Below are 17,670 nucleotides of genomic sequence, written 5' to 3'. Positions count from 1 at the left end.
ATTTACGCAGAGATATATGCTTGCAGTGCACCCTTTATTTGCAGGTAACCCGATGAGCAACCATCATCCCCAACAGGAGCAATCCCGCTCTAGTTCCTTCATACTATTTCAAACTTGACCACTCACTGTAGCCATTTCACCTATTCGAAACCTTGTATCCGTCCTTGTGATAACTCCATCGGTATACTTCGCCGGTGGGTCCAAAACTACACACGGCCTGATTTCTGTAAAACCAGGGATATGTAGGCAGCTCGGAAATCAGAGTGCGGCCTATGTCTCTCAAATCACCCTATTCAGTCAAAATTGGCCATCATATCTTTACTCGATAACTCTTTCATCCTTCCCGGGTAAAGAGGGGCAGCTGTTGATACCCAATTTTTCCCTATATTATTTTCAAAAATGCATGTATATCTTCAATACAATGCATGTGCATCAATCAATATTTTTCCATAATTTCTGCATTTTTAAAGGATTTTTAATTAATTTATCCTAGCATTTTTATCATATAAATAATTACTAATTGCATCACAGAGGGTTTTATAATAATTTTATTGCTTAATATTTATCATTTATATTTATATTAAGCTTTAATTATCTTATGCATAACCCTATTTACATTTGTAGGCTATAATTGCAATAACTTTGCAATAATAGCCCATATGTGCATAATTACTTTATTTTACATGAAAATGACCTTTTATATTTTTATTATACTAAGTAATTATTTTAAATCATTTTTATACCAATAGCATTTTTATCATTTATTAGCTATTTTGATAAATTATTTTATCAAATTAATTGGGTATTTAAGAAATAGCCTCTTTTAATTTGATTTAATTTCGGACATGGCCCAAATTATTACCCCAGCCCAATTAAATAATAACCCTGATCCAATACCCAATAACCCAATCTTTAAACCCGTGCAACCCCAGATCAAATCCTGGCCGTTGATCTCAGAGATCAACGGTCCAAGATGTTATTACCATTTTTAATTACCCATAACCCCCCAAACCCCATTCATTTTTCCCAATTCCGCCGCCCCTAAATCCCCTATTCTTCTCTTCTCTCTCAACCTCTCCCAAACCATAGCCCGTCGTCACCTGAACCCCCTTCAATCCATGGGGTTCCTCTTCGATCTTAGGCCCTATCCGGCCTCTTATCTCTACTGGTCGTTCGATTTCTTTGTTGTTATATGGAATCTCAAGGGGATTCGAACAGGCTTGGTTCAAATCCCTCAATCTTCTGATGAACTCATCTGTATTCACCATTTGTTTGTGAGTATTATCATTTTTGTGTTTTTGTGGCTTCAAATCTACGGTCTAAAACTCGATTTTTACACCTTTGTTTATTTTTGCACAAACCTAACTATTTTTGGCCAAATAGATTCAGATCTCTTTAGATCTGAAATGTCTGGAGTTTATTTAATCGTTTTCCTTTAAGATTCTTTCTTTTTTACCACTATTATCTACTGATTTCACTTTTTCCCTAAGAACTAGGGTTCCATCTTTTAAGTTTCTGGAAATGTTTTAAAATGCTTAAAGGTTCAACTCTGGCCTTTCTTCTTTACTGTTTGACTAATTTCTTTGCATTATGTTTCATCTCTGTGTTTCGATATGCTTAAAGTTTTCCGTTATTCGATTATTTGTCTCATTGTTCTTGCCCATTCACTTTGGCCCGGTTAAATAAATTGATTAATTGATTTATTTGCCTAATTAGGGTTTGAAATTATATTTTCTTTTTAAAATTGGTATCTTTCTGAGATTTTTATTTATTCTTTCCTTATATGTGACTTATAATTGGTATTGCCTTCCTTAATTATGCTACAGGCCTGATTTCTGGGTTTTGATTTGTTGTGACCGACCTATAAATGGTCTCTGACTTATTTATCACCAGATTAAACTTCAATCTTGCTTGTTAATTGATTCTCCCTAATCTAAGTGATATTTCCCGGATTCTGTCGTATTAATTAATTGGGTTTAGCCTTAATTAACTGGTTGAATGATTTGGATACCTTATTTGTGAACTCTTAATTTTCTTTACCTTATTTGTTCTACTTTGCTGAATGCTATATAAACCTCCCCATTCTGATTTTTTAGAACACACGAACACACACGAAAAAATAGAGAAGAACACCCACACAACTCTTACTTACACACTTACACAACTTAAGTTTCTTTGAATTGCTGCATTGTCAAGCCGGCTGAAAGCCAAGGCTAGATTCTTGGATTTCATTCGTCTTCACTTTCCTGTTTGCTATCTCCTTTACTGGTATGCCTCCATTTATTTAATCATGTTCTCTTCTCTATGATATGTAGTTAGACCTCAGCATGATTCTGTTTGCCTTATGTTTTCCTGTTTATTAATCCCTTAACTAGCATGCCTTAATTCCTGTCCTGTTCTATGTGCTACTATAGTTAGTTTACCTTAGCATGTTTCTGTTTGATCCATGGCACTTGTTTGCCTGTTTCTGAAACTAGCATGTTTAATTCCTACTACTACCCCACCCTATTATGTATGGCTGTCTGATTAGTCATTTTAACTTCAGCATGTTTCTCTCTGCTTAATATATGTTTATATGGTTCCACCTAGTGATAGTTAAGTCAACTTCTGGCAATGTAAGACTTTGTTTGATCCAATTGTATGCTCTATGCAGAACCTGTTTAATCCTGTCCGCAATTTAAGCATTCCTGTTATTGTTGTGATGGTTCAATTATTGGTCTCTATGTCTGAAACAATTTGCTAAAATATGGTTTCTGTGCTATTTTGCAGTCTTGTAATTTGAACCTATCGGCTTCTGAAAAAACAAACTGCTTTCTTTCTGAAATTGTCCCCTACCCTTATACACTATTTTTAAACTTCTACTCTTAGTTATCTAGGGTCCTACCACCCCAGTGTGAGAACTGCTTAGGGTCCATGAGACTCCTCCGAACTTTGACCCACTGGGGCTGGCCTTCCAAACTCTTTACAAAACTGTTTCTTTGAAAAGGTTCTGGTGTGAGCATTGCCCGGGGTCCCTGAGGCCCTTGGGAACTTTGACACACCAGAAGCCCATTTGTGTGTTATGAACAACCTGTGGACATCAAAGTTGCTTGAAGGCCTGGCTTCCAGGTTGACGTTGGGCCTGCCAAGGCTCGCTATAGTGTTATAGATAGCTTTGTGTAGTTCATTCATATTGTTCTGTGATAATGTAATAATCTTTGTAAAAACATATATAGGGCTATTAGTAAAACTGGGGAGGGATTTTTATATATCTTTTATCAAATTCGGGTAGAAATCATGCCTGCGGGTTGTTGTGACTCCTTATGTGCATACCATTAGAAATCATGCCTACCTATTTCATTATTTGTAATCCTGAATTTTCATACTTTGCATCCTAGAAATCCTTCTTCTAGTTAGTCAATTCTGCATCAAGAACCATATTTTCAAATCTCCATGTGTGCATTAGAGGTCATGTCTATAGGATCTTCTTTATTGAACTTGCTTGGCAACTTGTTATTGCATTTACCCACTTAGATATCATGCCTATAGGGAATGTGTTTCAACACTTAGATATCATGCCTATAGGAAATACATATATAAAATAGTTTTGGCACTTAGATATCATGCCTATAGGAAATAAATGAAAAATCAGTTCTGCATTTAGATGTCATGTCTATAGGAAATAACACTTGTAACCAGTTTCAGCACTTAGAAAGCATGGCTATAGGATCTAAAGGATAAGATATGCCTGTTAAAATCAGTAGTTCGTTTACCGCTTAGATACCATGTCTATAGGATTCTGCCTGGTTATCACTTAGGCAAGCCTGTAGGATAATTAAGAATTCTGAGTTTAAAACTGTTTTTCCTAGCTGCTTGAAACGTGCCCAAATTCAGAGTATCAACAAAATCAGTAGGCAAACTGATAGGTACTCGCTGCCTTGCTTTACTAAAGTTGTTATATTTTCTGTTCATGCTCATCTAGATATCTTGTCTATAGGGTCTTAATCATTTAAAATTGCTTGTTTGAACAACGTGCATTTATTTGTCTATTTTTGGAGGTTAACATGAGCCCACTTAATTGCTCCTTATGTGACAGTCCTACTTGACTTTTGTTTGTCGCTTAGTTTTCTCCTTTTAAACAACATAGGTGAGTCTAGAACCGCCTTAAATAGAGGTCCTAAACACCTCTACGGCCAGTGGTAAGGGACGGGTAGTGCACGCATAAGGTACGTATTGGATGTTATTAGAACGCTTAGGTAATAATTTAAAAGGGGAGGGTAATTGGGTAGTAAAGGAGATGATGACCTGTGCGCTAATGTTACGCGTAACACCTCAATTTGGGGAAGGTTACCGAGTATTGCATGGAAGTGATCCTATAGGCTAATAAACTTAGGACCCCTTTTAAAATAATCTCTATTTGTTTAAACTGCTTTATTTCCTTAAAGACTAATTCGCTTAAATTGAGTTTGGCCGGGACCCTCCGTTGTGGACCTCGAGGGGTGCCTAACACCTTCCCCTCAAGGTAATTTTGAGCCCTTACCCAATCTCTGGTAATGTAAATTGGTTTCATGAGTTAATTGTTCTAGGTGCCCTAACGCACCTTAATCCGTTAGGTGGCGACTCTTCAAGTCTCATACCCAATTCCAAAAGGAAAGGAGTTATCCCAAAATGTCGAAATCTGGACTCCGCAAGGAAAAAGGGGGCGCGACAACGGTCCTTCCCAATTCGGGCCTTGTTTGCCTTCATTTGGGTCTCGAGTATTGAGGGTAACTTTGCTTAGGACCAAGTCTCCGATTCCGAAGTGTCGAAGGTTGGTCCTTTTGTTATAATATCTCTCGATTCTTTGCTTTTGCGGTGCCATCCGAACGAGTGCAGCTTCTCATTTTTCATCTAATAGCTCGAGGCTAGTATTCATAGCCTCGTGATTTGACTCCTCCGATGCATGTCAAAATCTGGCGCTGGGTTCTCCGACCTCGACCAGGATTAAGGCCTCGGAGCCATATACTAAAGAGAACGGGGTTTCCCCATGCTGGACTTCATGTCGTTCGATACGCCCAAATGACCTCGGGTAAAACTTCTCTCTATTTTCCTTTAGCGTCGTTCAGCCTTTTCTTCAAGTTTTGTGTGATGGTCTTGTTCGTTGATTCGGCCTGTCCGTTCCCACTCGGGTGGTATGGTATTGATAAGATCCTCTTTGTTTTGTGTGCTTCAAGGAGCTCCGTTACTTGTTGCCAATGAATTGCTTCCCGTTGTCGCATACAATTTCGGCAGGTATCACGAATCAACACACATTGTGGTCCCAGATGAAGTCAATAACTTCTTTTTCTCTGACCTTCTCAAAGGCCTGTGCTTCCACCCATTTAGAAAAGTAGTCAGTCATAAACAAAATAAAATTAGCTTTACCCGGGGCCATTGGTAGGGGGCCGGCGACGTCCATTCCCCATTCATGAAAGGCCACGGGGACAGGACAGAGTGAAGTTGCTCTCCGGGCTGATGAATCATCGGTGCGAACCTTTAACACTTATCACATTTTTTAACGAACTCCTTAGCGTCTTTTTCCATGCTAACCCAGAAATACCCTTCTCTAATAATTTTTCGAATCAAATACTCGGGGCCGAAGTGGTTTCCACAAATGCCTTCGTGGATTTCTCGTATAACATAATCGGTGTCCCCAGTCCCTAAACATACCGCCAACGGTCCGTCGAATGTCTTCATGTACAGTGTCCCATCTCCATCCAATGTGAACCTAGTAGCCTTGGTTCGTAGAGCCCTTGACTCTTTATGATCCGATGGGAGCTTTCCACTTTTCAAATATTCGACAACTTATTCCTCCAATCCCAAGTCAAACTTGTAAATTTATCTTGGCGTGACCCTTCACGACCACAGATCTCGATAATTGGACGACAATCCCGGGGACAATATCATCTACTTCAACTGATGACCCCAAGTTATTAAGTGCATCGGCCTCACTATTTTGTTCTCGAGGCACATGATCTAGAGTCCACTCCTTGAAGTGGTGCAAAGTTACCTGCAGCTTGTCCAAATATCTTTGCATCCTATCCTCTTGAACTTCGAAGCTTTTGTTTACTTGGTTCACCACCAACAGAGAATCGCACTTGGCTTCAATGACTTCTGCCCCCAGGCTTTTAGCTAGCTCGAGACCTACAATCATGGCCTCATACTAGGCCTCATTATTAGTCAACCTAGAAGTTTTGATAGATTGTCTAATAGTACTACCTGTAGATGGCTTCAAAACAATGCCAAGCTCGGACCCTTTCACATTCGAGGCACCGTCCGTAAAGAGGGTCCATACCCCCAATGATGTACCCGATTATAGCAGAAGTTCTTTCTCCACTTCGGGTACGAGGGTCAGCGTAAAATCCGCCACGAAGTCAGCTAGGATTTGAGACTTGATGGCCGTTCGGGGTTGATATTCGATATCGTACCCGCCAAGTTCGATGGCCCATTTGGCCAATCGGCCCGATAGCTCGGGCTTATGCAAAACATTTCGAAGGGGATAAGTGGTTAACACACATATGGGGTGACATTGAAAATATGGCTTTAACTTTCTAGATGCGCTTATTAATGCAAGTGCCAATTTTTCTAAGTGTGGATATCTAGTTTCAGCATCTCCTAGAGTTCGGCTTACGTAATAGATAGGGAACTGCATACCTTGCTCTTCCAGAACTAGTACCCCACTTACCACTATCTCGGACACTGCCAAATATAAGTAAAGCTTTTTATCTACCTTCGGAGTGTGAAGCAGAGGTGGGCTCGATAAGTATCGCTTTAATTCCTCCAATGCTTGCTGGCGTTCTGGGTCCATGCGAAATCATTTTTCCTTTTGAGTAAGGAAAAGAACCTGTGGTTTCAATCTTACGACCTCGAAATGAATCGACCCAAGGCGGCTATTCGTCCCGTTAGCCTTTCCACGGCTTTCACACTATCTACGATAGTGATATCTTCGATGGCCTTGATCTTGCCGGGGTTGATCTCGATTCCCCGGTTTGATACCATGAGCCGAGGAACTTTCCTGAACCGACCCCGAAGGCACATTTCTCTGGGTTAAGCTTCATGTTGTACTCCCTCAAGATTTTGTATGTTTCCTGCAAATGAGTCAAATGGTCCTCTGCGCGCAGGGACTTAACCATCATATCGTCAGTGTAAACTTCCATTGATTTACCTATTTGTTCCTCGAACATTCAGTTAACTAGGCGTTGGTACGTGGCTCCAGAATTTTTTAGCCTGAAGAGCATTACATTGTAATCGTATGTTCCAAACTTAGTGATAAATGAGGTCTTCTCTTGGTCCTCCGAGTTCATTTGAATTTGATTGTACTCGGAGTAGGCATCGAGAAAGGTAAGGATCTCGTGGCCGGCCGTGGCATCGATCATGCGATCGATGTTAGGCAGTGAAAAGGAGTCTTTAGGGCATGCCTTGTTTAAATCCTTATAATCTACGCACATTCTAAGTTTATTCCCTTTTTTAGGGACTATAACTACGTTGGCTAACCATTCAGGGTATTTTACCTCCCAAATGGACCCTATTTTAAGAAGTTTAGTTACCTCATCCTTTATGAATGCATATTGCACCTCGGACTGGGGCCTTCTTTTTTGCTTTACTGGTTTGCATCTGGGGTCGAGGCTTAGCCGGTGTATTGTTATTTCTGGTGGGATCCCTGTCATGTCTAAATGGGACCAAGCAAAACAATCCATGTTATCGATAAGAAATTGAATGAGTTTTTTCCTGAATTTGGGGGTTAACCCCGTTCCCAGGTATACCTTTTTCTCGGGCATATACTCGATCAGTATGACCTGTTCCAGCTCCTCGACCGTTGACTTAGTTGCATCTGACTCTTAGGAATCAACGAAAGTTCGAGGAGTAAGGAAATCCTCTTCTTCTTCTTCAATTACCTGTTTCTCTGATTCGGTCGAGGCTGGGAACGGTGATTGCTATTTGGCCGCCTGCTTATCTTTGGTGCTCGATTTTTTTGAGATCGAAGGCGCTGGTACTGGTATCACCTCATCGATTGCAAACATTTCCTTTGAAGCGTGTTGTTCCCCGTAAACTGTTTTCATGCCATCCACTATTGGGAATTTCATCATCTGATGAAGGGTTGAAGGTACGGACCTCATGTTGTGGATCCATGGCCTCCCGAGTAGTGCGTTATATCTTATGTCGCCTTCAATGACATGGAATTTTGTATCTTGGATGGTCTCAGCCACATTCACTGGTAGGATTATCTCCCCCTTCGTTGTTTCACATGCCATGTTGAAGCCGTTTAAGACTCGAGATGCAGGTACAATTTGGTCCTGTAGGCCGAGCTGCTCAACGACCCTCGATCTGATTATGTTCGCTGAGCTACCTGGATCCACTAGAACACGTTTAACTTGAATATTATTTAACAAAATAAAAATTACCAGGGCGTCATTGTGCGTCTGAGAAATGCCTTCCGCTTCCTCGTCATTGAACGATAGGATGCCCTCGGGCACATAACTCCGAGTTCGTTTGTCTTTGGTAATTGACACCTTGGTACGTTTGAATATAAGCCCCTGTAGAACATCGGCCCCACCAATGATCATATGTATTACATGTTGCGGCTCTTCCTGCTCATTCTTTTTGTTGGCGTCTCTTTTGTCTGAAGTGGTTCTTAGCTCGATCACTGAGAAACTCTCGAAGATGACCCTCGTTGAACAATCGAGCTACCTCCTCCCTTAGTTGTCTGCAGTCTTCAGTCCTATGGCCATGTGTGCCATGATATTTACACATCAAGTTTGGATTTCTTTGAGAAGGATCGATTTGTATGGGTCTGGGCCACCTGGTGTCTTTGATCCTTCCGATGGCCGATACGATGCCCGATGCATCGACACTGAAATTATACTCCGATAACCGAGGTGCTTCCGCGGGATCGGTGTGTTTATCAAAACCATTCTTACTCATAAGTCCCCGAGAGTTTTGACCTCGATCATTTCTTCTATCGTTCCGAGGAGGGTTATGCCCCGAACCGTTATTTCTCCGATCCGCGACATATGGCTGATACCGTTCCTTGTTTGATCTTGGTTCCCCATCCGTATACCTCGAGGCCTTAACTACCAATCTATTTGGATGAACCGAACCCGAGGGGGCTCTCAATCGGTCGTCCTCGACCCTGATCTTCGATTGGTAACGATTATGCACATCTGCCCAAGTTACAGCTGGGTACTCGATCAGATTTTGCTTCAACTGTCGTGATGCGATCGAACTCCGCTCGTTCAACCCCTGTGTAAAAGCTTGCACGGCCTAATCATTCGAGACCGGCGGTGGTAATTCTATTCGCTCCATTTGAAATCGGGACGAACTCCCTTAGCATCTCATCATTCCTCTATCTTATCTTTAAAACGTCTGATTTCCTTTTCGCAACCTTTATGGCCCCAGTGTGTGCCTATACGAAGGCGTCTAGCATAGCAAACGAATCGATAGAATTCGGTGGCAAGTTGTGATACCAAATCATTGCTCCTTTTGACAAAGTTTCCCCAAATTTTTTCAACGAAACCGACTCGATCCCATCATCATTTAAGTCGTTTCCTTTAATCCCGCAAGTATACGAGGTAATGTGTTCATTAGGATCGCCCGTTCCGTTGTACTTAGGTATATCGGCCATACAGAACTTTTTAGAATAGGCTTCGGAGCCGCGCTCGGAGGGAATGGCTTTTGTACGAATTTCTTGGCATCCAAACCTTTTAAGACCGGGGGTGCTCCCGGTGTTTGATCAACACGGGAGTTATACGTCTCCACCTTTTTGTCATTATCCTCAATCTTTTTCTCCCCCGACTCGATTCTTTTGGTGAGTTCTTCGAGAATCCTCATAATTGTGGGGTTATTCCCCAAGCCATTACCGTTTGATCTTTCAGGCGTCGGCTCAGTACGGCGAGTGATTTCTGGCTCGACCATACTTGGAGTTTTATGGTGACTTTGAAGCTGAGCGATAACAACTTGTTGAGCTTGTAGCATCTGGAATATTACTTGGAGGTTAACTCCCCATCTCCTATACCCTGCGTTCCTTGGCCACCAGATCGGACTTCCCTGCGTACACTTCCTCTGGGTCCTGCGCCTAAATCCGCATTCAAACCAATGTGTGAACTAACATCGACTGGTTCCACATTTGGCACTTCCCCAAGGTTAATCGGTGGTACACCACTCCCGGAGCAGCTACATTGTTGTTTTCCCCATGAAATCCAAGACCATCATCGCCGTGTACGCATGCGTTTTGTGAGTTTGAATGTTTTAACCCGAGAACAAAAATTCTTGACAAGAACAAATGTGAAAATAACGTGTGTTACCAGAATCAGTACTGAAATAATCGCTATTATCTTCAGCCCCACGGTGGGCGCCAAACTGTTTACCTCGAAAATACGAGTAACAATTAAACTTATTTGTGGTTTTAAAGATACGTGATCTAATTCAATACTAATTAATAACCAAGAAATTAAACGTATAAATTAGAGAAGAGAATTGAATCAAACCAGTGTTTAAGCCAATCTTGACCTCGAGCTAGACGGCCTCGAGGTAGGTCGACAAGAACAGTAAAGTAAAGATAATAAAGTTAAGAGACAATTCTGATGAGTAATGAACAAGAAAGTAAGAGAGTATATTCTTTTGCCAATGATTGATGATGGGTTACAAATAATTGGGGTCGCCTTTATATAGTAGGGGAACCCTAAAATAAGGTACATTTCTATTTCAGTAAGGAATCTTATTGGGACAACTGTCTAACCGCCTAGTACGGATTCGTACTAACTCGTACAAATCTGTTCTGGAATTTACGCCATGATCTTGGGGATATGGCAGGAATCTTGCTCTTTCTGTTACAAACCCATAAAGGCATCATCTCGGGGTTGGTCATACTCTGCTTCGGTGCTCATCGCGTACTTTCTTCGAGCCTTATATTCTGCCCTCGGGCTCGAACCCGGCCCATATCGAGTTTGTTCCTCGATGCGAGCCCTCGAGCTTACAAAATCGGGGACACATGATTTTACCGTATACACCCGCGACCGCCGAAACCTGGGTCGGCCTCTGTAGCCAAGAGCCATGGAGCAAAATCAGGAAAAGTTCTATTTAGAATGATTCATATTACAATACATTTCGTTCCTTTCTAAAAAAACTTTTTGGCATGTAGCGACTGACAGGTGTGTGGTTTAGTTACTTCTTAAACCATTAAATGGTTAAAAGTGACAAAGTTCTTGATCCCTTTCTATTGCATTTCATAGACGTCCTAACATGGTCTAAACTCTGAATTTTGGTTTCTTTTACTTTCTCCAAGCTAGATATCAGGTAAAATATTCATTTGACAGAAAAAGATACCAACTTCACGAGTAAAATGGAAATAGTAGTAATCAAAACACCCGAGTTTAGGTAGGAGTGTCAATGGATATTTAAAAACCGACTAAATCGATCGAACCGTACCGTATGGAACCGATTTTTAGGTTTCTTTTAATAAAACCGTAGATTTTTGTATAAATCTATAACCGTACCGATAATTAGTGTAGGTTTTTTAATTTATGAAAATAAACTTTAAAAATAGCGAACCGTACCAAATAAATTTACAACGTGAAAAATATATTTATATTTTAAGTTTAAAAAGGAAAAAATTCAAAAATAGCCAGATTTACAAGTGGTCAATTAAAAATGGCCACAGTTTTAAAAGTAAACAAAATTTAGCCACTTTTCATGTAAAGATAATTCTGAACGAAAACACTGTTCAAAATCCGGAAAATACTCCAGTATAATATACTGGAACTCCAATATAATATACTGGAGTTCCAGTATAATATATTGGACTTCCAGCATATTATTCTGGCGCTCTAGTATAATATATCGGTCCAGCATAATATATTAGAAATTCATACACATATGCTCTAATCTCCAGTATATTATGCTGGAACTTTCGGCGTGTTGGAGTTCCAGCATAATATGCTGGAAGTTCATACACGGGAGCATCGATCTTCAGTATATTATGCTAGAACTTTCCGTGTTGCAGCAAAATAGTGGCTATTTTTCAATGACTTTGCAAATGCTGGCTATTTTTGAATGACCAGTCCAAAAACTGGCTAGCCCGTGCTATTTTTACGTTTAAAAATAAGAAAACATTAATGTTTTTCTTGGGCCTTGGAATTATGAAACAGTTACAAGCTAACGGGTAATTAAACTCAAGATTCTAATTTCCAAACCTCTTATGTTACTCCTATTGAAACTAAATCATTTCCAGTATATTCACTATAGCAAGACACAAGGTATTGTAGCGATTATGAGTAGCAACCTATAATGTATTGAATATGTTTCCTTTCGTATGATTTAGATTTATCTTTTTGAAATGTTAAATCTTCTATAGATTTTATTCTTGGATCCCAACTTGAATAATATCTTTCCATTCGTGTGATTTATATTTTTTTTTTGTATTTGCTTAGTTTCGTTTACGCTGCTATAGAATATTTGATGAATCTATACTCTTGCCATCTTTCATATTTTCTTTTTTCATCACCTTTTAAACTATAAAAATATTTAGAGAGCTCTATTAAATCCTATAAAAGTATGTATGTTATTGCATTCTACTTCTACTAGTGACTTTTACGTGACATTTTAAAAAATTACAGAAAATTTACCGAACCGTACCGATCCGAAGAGAAACCGACATGATTGGGACAGTTTCGAAAAGTCTAATTTTGATAATACATAATAGAATAACCGAAAAATTGGTATAGTACAAAATTTATAAGATAATCGACCGAACCGAACCATTGACACCCCTAAGTTTAGGAACTTGAGAGACCTAAGTTACTTGTTAATTTATATAGATTGATAATGTAAATTTAAAAAGTATTTTGCATTCACTATAATATACTTTAACTCGTTGTGGCAGATAATGTGTCTTATTTTTTAAGTTACTAATTTTCTTTTATTACTATCATTGTATAAAAGTAGTTGAACACTTACTTTAATGGGCCTAATGTACGTTACACAAAATTTTGGAAAAAGAGAAGGAAAACTAATAGCTGGCCGACGTAAAAATAGCACGATCTAGCCAGTTTTCGGACTGGTCATTTTAAAATAGCCAGCGTTTATCAAGTCAATGAAAAATAACCACTATTTTGCTGCAACAGAGACCGGTCCAGCATAATATACTGGAGTTCGGTGCACCTGTGTATGAACTTCCAGCATATTATGCTGGAACTCCAACACACGGAAAGTTCCAGCATAATATACTGGAGATTCGAGCACTTGTGTATGAACTTCCAGCATATTATACTGGACCGGTATACTTTGCTGGAACTCCAGTATATTATGCTGGAGATCTAGTGTACTTATGCTGGAACTCCATCATATTATGCTGGAGTTCCAGCATACTTATCCTAGAACTCCAGTATAATATGCTGGAGTTCAAGTATACTTATGCTGAAACTCCAGCATAATATACTGGCGTATTTTTCGAGTTTTGAACAATGTTTTCGCTCAGATTTATCTTTAGATGAAAAGTGGCTAGATTTCGATTACTTTTGAAACTGGGCTATTTTTGAACGACCATAAATCTAACAATGTATTATTTTATATTATCAAGTCACCTAAAAAATAATTATCGATAATCATTAGAAGTTGTAATTATATAAAAAATAAGGTAGGTTACCTACTACCGTATATTAGAACGTACTTATAGTTAGAAATTTCTTACATTGTTAGCTTGTACATGAGTTAAAATCCAAAAAGGAAAAGAAGATATTCTAAAACTGACAAAGCATTACCACGGTTTAAAAGATATTTATATCATTAACAAAAGGGATACATGCTTACACTTTAGTTTTTAGTCCCTCTGCAACAATATTAGTAGAACTAAAACTTTAATACATACTTTGATTATCATACTAGTATCTTTTTCTATGCAACCATAATACATCTTTTACAACTTTCTATTCTTAGCATTTAAATCTATCAACACTGACCAACATCATTACTTGGCAATGACTGAGGTTTGCCTTCCAACAGGCAAAAAACTGGTGGAATTGTAAAACTCCTAAGATCTCCATATGCATTCCAACAATATGGTTCTATAATTTTCTGTCCTTGAGCTGGATATAATTCCACATCTACAAAAGTCAAATTTGTGCATGGGACGCTGTCACTACAAGCCAAACGCATTGGTGGACTTCTCACATCATAAGTTCCTTTTATGTTTGAATAAATCACATCAGAAATATACACTGCTGATGTTTGATTTGCACAGCTCTTGTTGTTGTTGTTGCAGTAGTATTGATCTAATATTATCGGATTTCGGACATTTTCCATTTTAATGTTGTTGAAAGTAACCTTTGATACTGCACCAAATCCACCTTGCCATGTCTTGATCCTAACACCATTGTCTGAATGCTTAATAGTTGAATCTGTAACTGTAATGTTCGATACACATGCCCGCGAATTGCGAATGCCTAGGCTGCCAATACTGAAAATTATGCAAAGACAGTCTTTATTTTCAAGGCAAAAGGGAAAGAGGAAAGACAGAGTAGACATGTTGTTATGGGCTTAAAAGTGTTGTTCTTTCTACTTTAGTACAGTAGTGGTAGGGCATACCTCTTTCACTCTGGCAGTTTTGTTAGTTAATGTTCCATTTTTTAAGGTTATATATGTGGTTCCAAACTTGCTTGTTACTTTTGACATAAAAAGATAATGATACTCAGAGTTGCAGAGAATTTAATATACCTTATTCCATGACTAGGACCACAGGTCATGTTCCTTATATCAACATTGAAACAACCAGCTCCAATTGAAATACAGTCATCACCTACAAGATAAAAGGCAAGTGCTTAGATAAAAGAATAAGAAGAAACAAGAATGAGTTATCAGAAACTTTCCAGGAATTTAATATTTTACCATTGTAGATTATTGAATTTTGTATAGTGACATCATTTGTATTCTCTATGTGAATTCCATCAGTATTGGGGCTCTGAGATGGTGCTTTAATGTAAAGTGAATCAATGTGAACATCATGGCAACTGTCAAATCTCAAATGGAACAATGGACTGTTCTTGATTTTAAGTCCTTGCACTGTCAAATTTGAGCTCATGAAAAACCTTATAGCCTGTAGAAAAATAAAGATTCAGTATTATCATACTCAAGCTTTTTTATGACTTGACCCTGAAAAAAAATACTACTCGCTCGGTTTCAAAAAGATTGTGTTAGTTTGACTTTGCACAAACTTTAATAAAGAAGGGAAGATTTTTGAAATATGTGGTGTTAAATAAACTTGCGGTTTGAAACCTGCCATAGCATTTCTGTGGGCATAAGTGCATCTTATTAAGGAAATATTGAAAGGTGCCAATCTTTTTGAAACAGACTAATAAAAAAATAATGTCAATCTTTTTGAAACAAAGCGAGTAGTAGTTTTTTGTCTAAAGGAACAAAATAGTGTGTTATTGAACTTACCACAGGGCTGTCACAAGGACCAGCTACAGTTGTTCCATTTATTCCCTGTTGCATTTAAGTTATTTACATTAGAAAGGAAGTTAATTTGGTCAGTGGAAAATTTTATAATTGGAAAAATGGGGTAAAGAAAATTACTTTGTGAGGTTTGCAAGGAAGATTCCACCATTTTTCACCTTTGCCATCTAGAAGTCCACCACCTTGCATTGACATTCCATCAATTCTGTAAAAGACTAACCATTGTCTTTTACTGACATTTTTTGGCCATGAATCAGGTCCATCTGGTGGCATAATAGTTCCTTCAATCTACACCATCAGCATAATTAGTCACTTCACCATCAGGTCCTTCAAAAGAATGTTACAAATATCCGAAAATATTGAAATAGTTTGTCACATTACCTGAAAAACTAGTCCACTTTTACAAGGACCAGTGAAGATTGTGGATTGAATCATGAAAGAATAGTGATAGGGAACTAGTACAATGGCTGAATCAACTTGACAAGCAGCATCCCACGCCATTTTAAACGCTTGTGTATCGTCGTTTACACCATCACCAACAGCACCATAAGATAACACATTGAAAATGGCTGCAGAATCATTTGAATTCTTACCATTGTTAGTGTTTGGTGCACCCTCAGGTGCAGGGGAAGGTGGCAATGAAATTTGTGACAATGCACGAAAACGGGGCACGTACGGGTAGTCATAAAGCCTACCATGAACTGAACAAACAAAGGAAAACAAGATAAAATGAAAAATCAAGAAGAAAATCTTAGTAAAGTCCATAATTTGTGTCTAGTTCTTAGGATGTTAATTAAAACAAAGAATTTATAGAACCAAAAAAGGAAGTGAAGGAAAACAATTTGGCTACTTGTTTTAGTAGACTCTGGCTAATACTAAGTCCTATGAGAATAATTTATGTCTATTTCATGTGACCACCACCAAAAAAGAACAAAAATGAAGTTGTATTATGTGACCACCACCAAAAAAAGAGTACTTGTAAACAAGTTGAAAGACTATGCAAGTAGTTCAGTTTGCTGCTGTTGATAATGAGTATGGTATTTACAAGTTCTCAAAGTGAATATCCCTTTTATACTAAGTGATTCTTAGTGGAAGAAGGGTTCTTTTGCATGGTCGGTATTATTTTAATCATATCAAAACCGACCAATTCCATTTGCAGAATGGTTTTTCTGGTTGAGGAAAAATGGAGGATATCCCTTGAACAAGAAGTATGTAACTCCAATATACTACTACTACTACAACAACAACAAACAACAACAAATGCAGTGTAATTTCACGAGTGGGGTTTGAGGAAGGTAATGTATACGCATACATTACCCCTACCTTGAGAAGTTATAGAGACTGTTTCCGCTAGAGCTTCGTATATTTAACATGTTGACAGTATAAAGAATGTACACTATTTGGTCACCTAAAAGATAACTACACCGTAACATACATAAGAAATGAAATTACCAACTTAACTATAAAAAGACAAGTTACCTACTACTCCCTCCGTTTCAATTTAAATGATTAGTCCCTTCCAAAAAGAATTACACATTTCTATATTTAGAAACAATTCAACTTTAAACTTTTTATTTTACCCACTTTACCCTTAATGAGAAGCTTTTATAGCCATACAAATATCATGGCCCCACAAAGCTTTTGTTACTTAAGCTTTTAGGACTACATATTTCAAAAGTCTTTTTTTTTCCCTTAAACTTTGTATCAAGTCAAACTACCTCATCTAAATTGAAACGGATGGAGTATTAAAATACACTTACAAGATAGTACTAATAGTTTTACGTTGGTTGTCAGTATATATAAGTTAAATCGGAACAAGAAAAGATAAGGGGTACTCGGAGCCGGTGTTGGGGGTGGGTAGGTATCATATAATCATAATAGTGAAAATCTAAAGAAGCCCACGTTTTCTTCCCATTACATCCCACTTTCTTTGGTCCCAAAACTGGTGAGACTGCCCAATAGGCAATTCTTCTTTCAGTTATTCTGATGGAACCTGCTATAGTTTAATATATGGTTATAAATCTTCCTCAGATAATGCTTCTTTTAGTTTTCAGTTAGGAGCACTATAGAAATTTGGATCACAATTTTTAGTGGTCATATAGCAAAAGGATTGCATTGGTGGGTAAATTTTCAAATTTGTCTGCTTGATTACAAAAAAGTAGTCTAATGCACTAAGCTCCCATTATGGGCGTAGTCTGGGAGGGTCGGACCACAAGTGTCTATTGTACG

General features: G+C 38.5%; 1 protein-coding gene across 1 annotated transcript; it reads right to left on the bottom strand.

The window, feature by feature from the left end:
- Window positions 1–13,747: 13,747 nt before the first annotated feature.
- Window positions 13,748–16,467, bottom strand: LOC109205655 (polygalacturonase At1g48100). The gene is made up of 6 exons (XM_019368390.1): window positions 15,823–16,467; window positions 15,562–15,729; window positions 15,427–15,471; window positions 14,875–15,082; window positions 14,704–14,785; window positions 13,748–14,446 (listed from the first exon to the last, which is right to left on the bottom strand). The coding sequence occupies exons 1-6, from the start codon at window positions 16,204–16,206 to the stop codon at window positions 13,939–13,941; spliced, it is 1,395 nt and encodes a 464-aa protein (XP_019223935.1). The 5' UTR covers window positions 16,207–16,467; the 3' UTR covers window positions 13,748–13,938.
- Window positions 16,468–17,670: the final 1,203 nt, after the last annotated feature.

The sequence above is a fragment of the Nicotiana attenuata genome, unplaced genomic scaffold (assembly GCF_001879085.1).
Source record: "Nicotiana attenuata strain UT unplaced genomic scaffold, NIATTr2, whole genome shotgun sequence".
Lineage (NCBI taxonomy): Eukaryota > Viridiplantae > Streptophyta > Magnoliopsida > Solanales > Solanaceae > Nicotiana > Nicotiana attenuata.
This window is presented reverse-complemented; position numbering and strand designations above follow the sequence as displayed.

Excerpts from the sequence above, each read along its gene's own strand:
- LOC109205655 (XM_019368390.1), bottom strand. The coding sequence starts at position 16,206 with ATGGACTTTACTAAGATTTTCTTCTTGATTTTTCATTTTATCTTGTTT. Across the intron at positions 15,083-15,426 it reads GTCCTTGTGACAGCCCTGTG|GCTATAAGGTTTTTCATGAG; the intron begins GTAAGTTCAATA and ends ATTTTTCTACAG. Across the intron at positions 14,447-14,703 it reads GGTCCTAGTCATGGAATAAG|TATTGGCAGCCTAGGCATTC; the intron begins GTATATTAAATT and ends CATAATTTTCAG.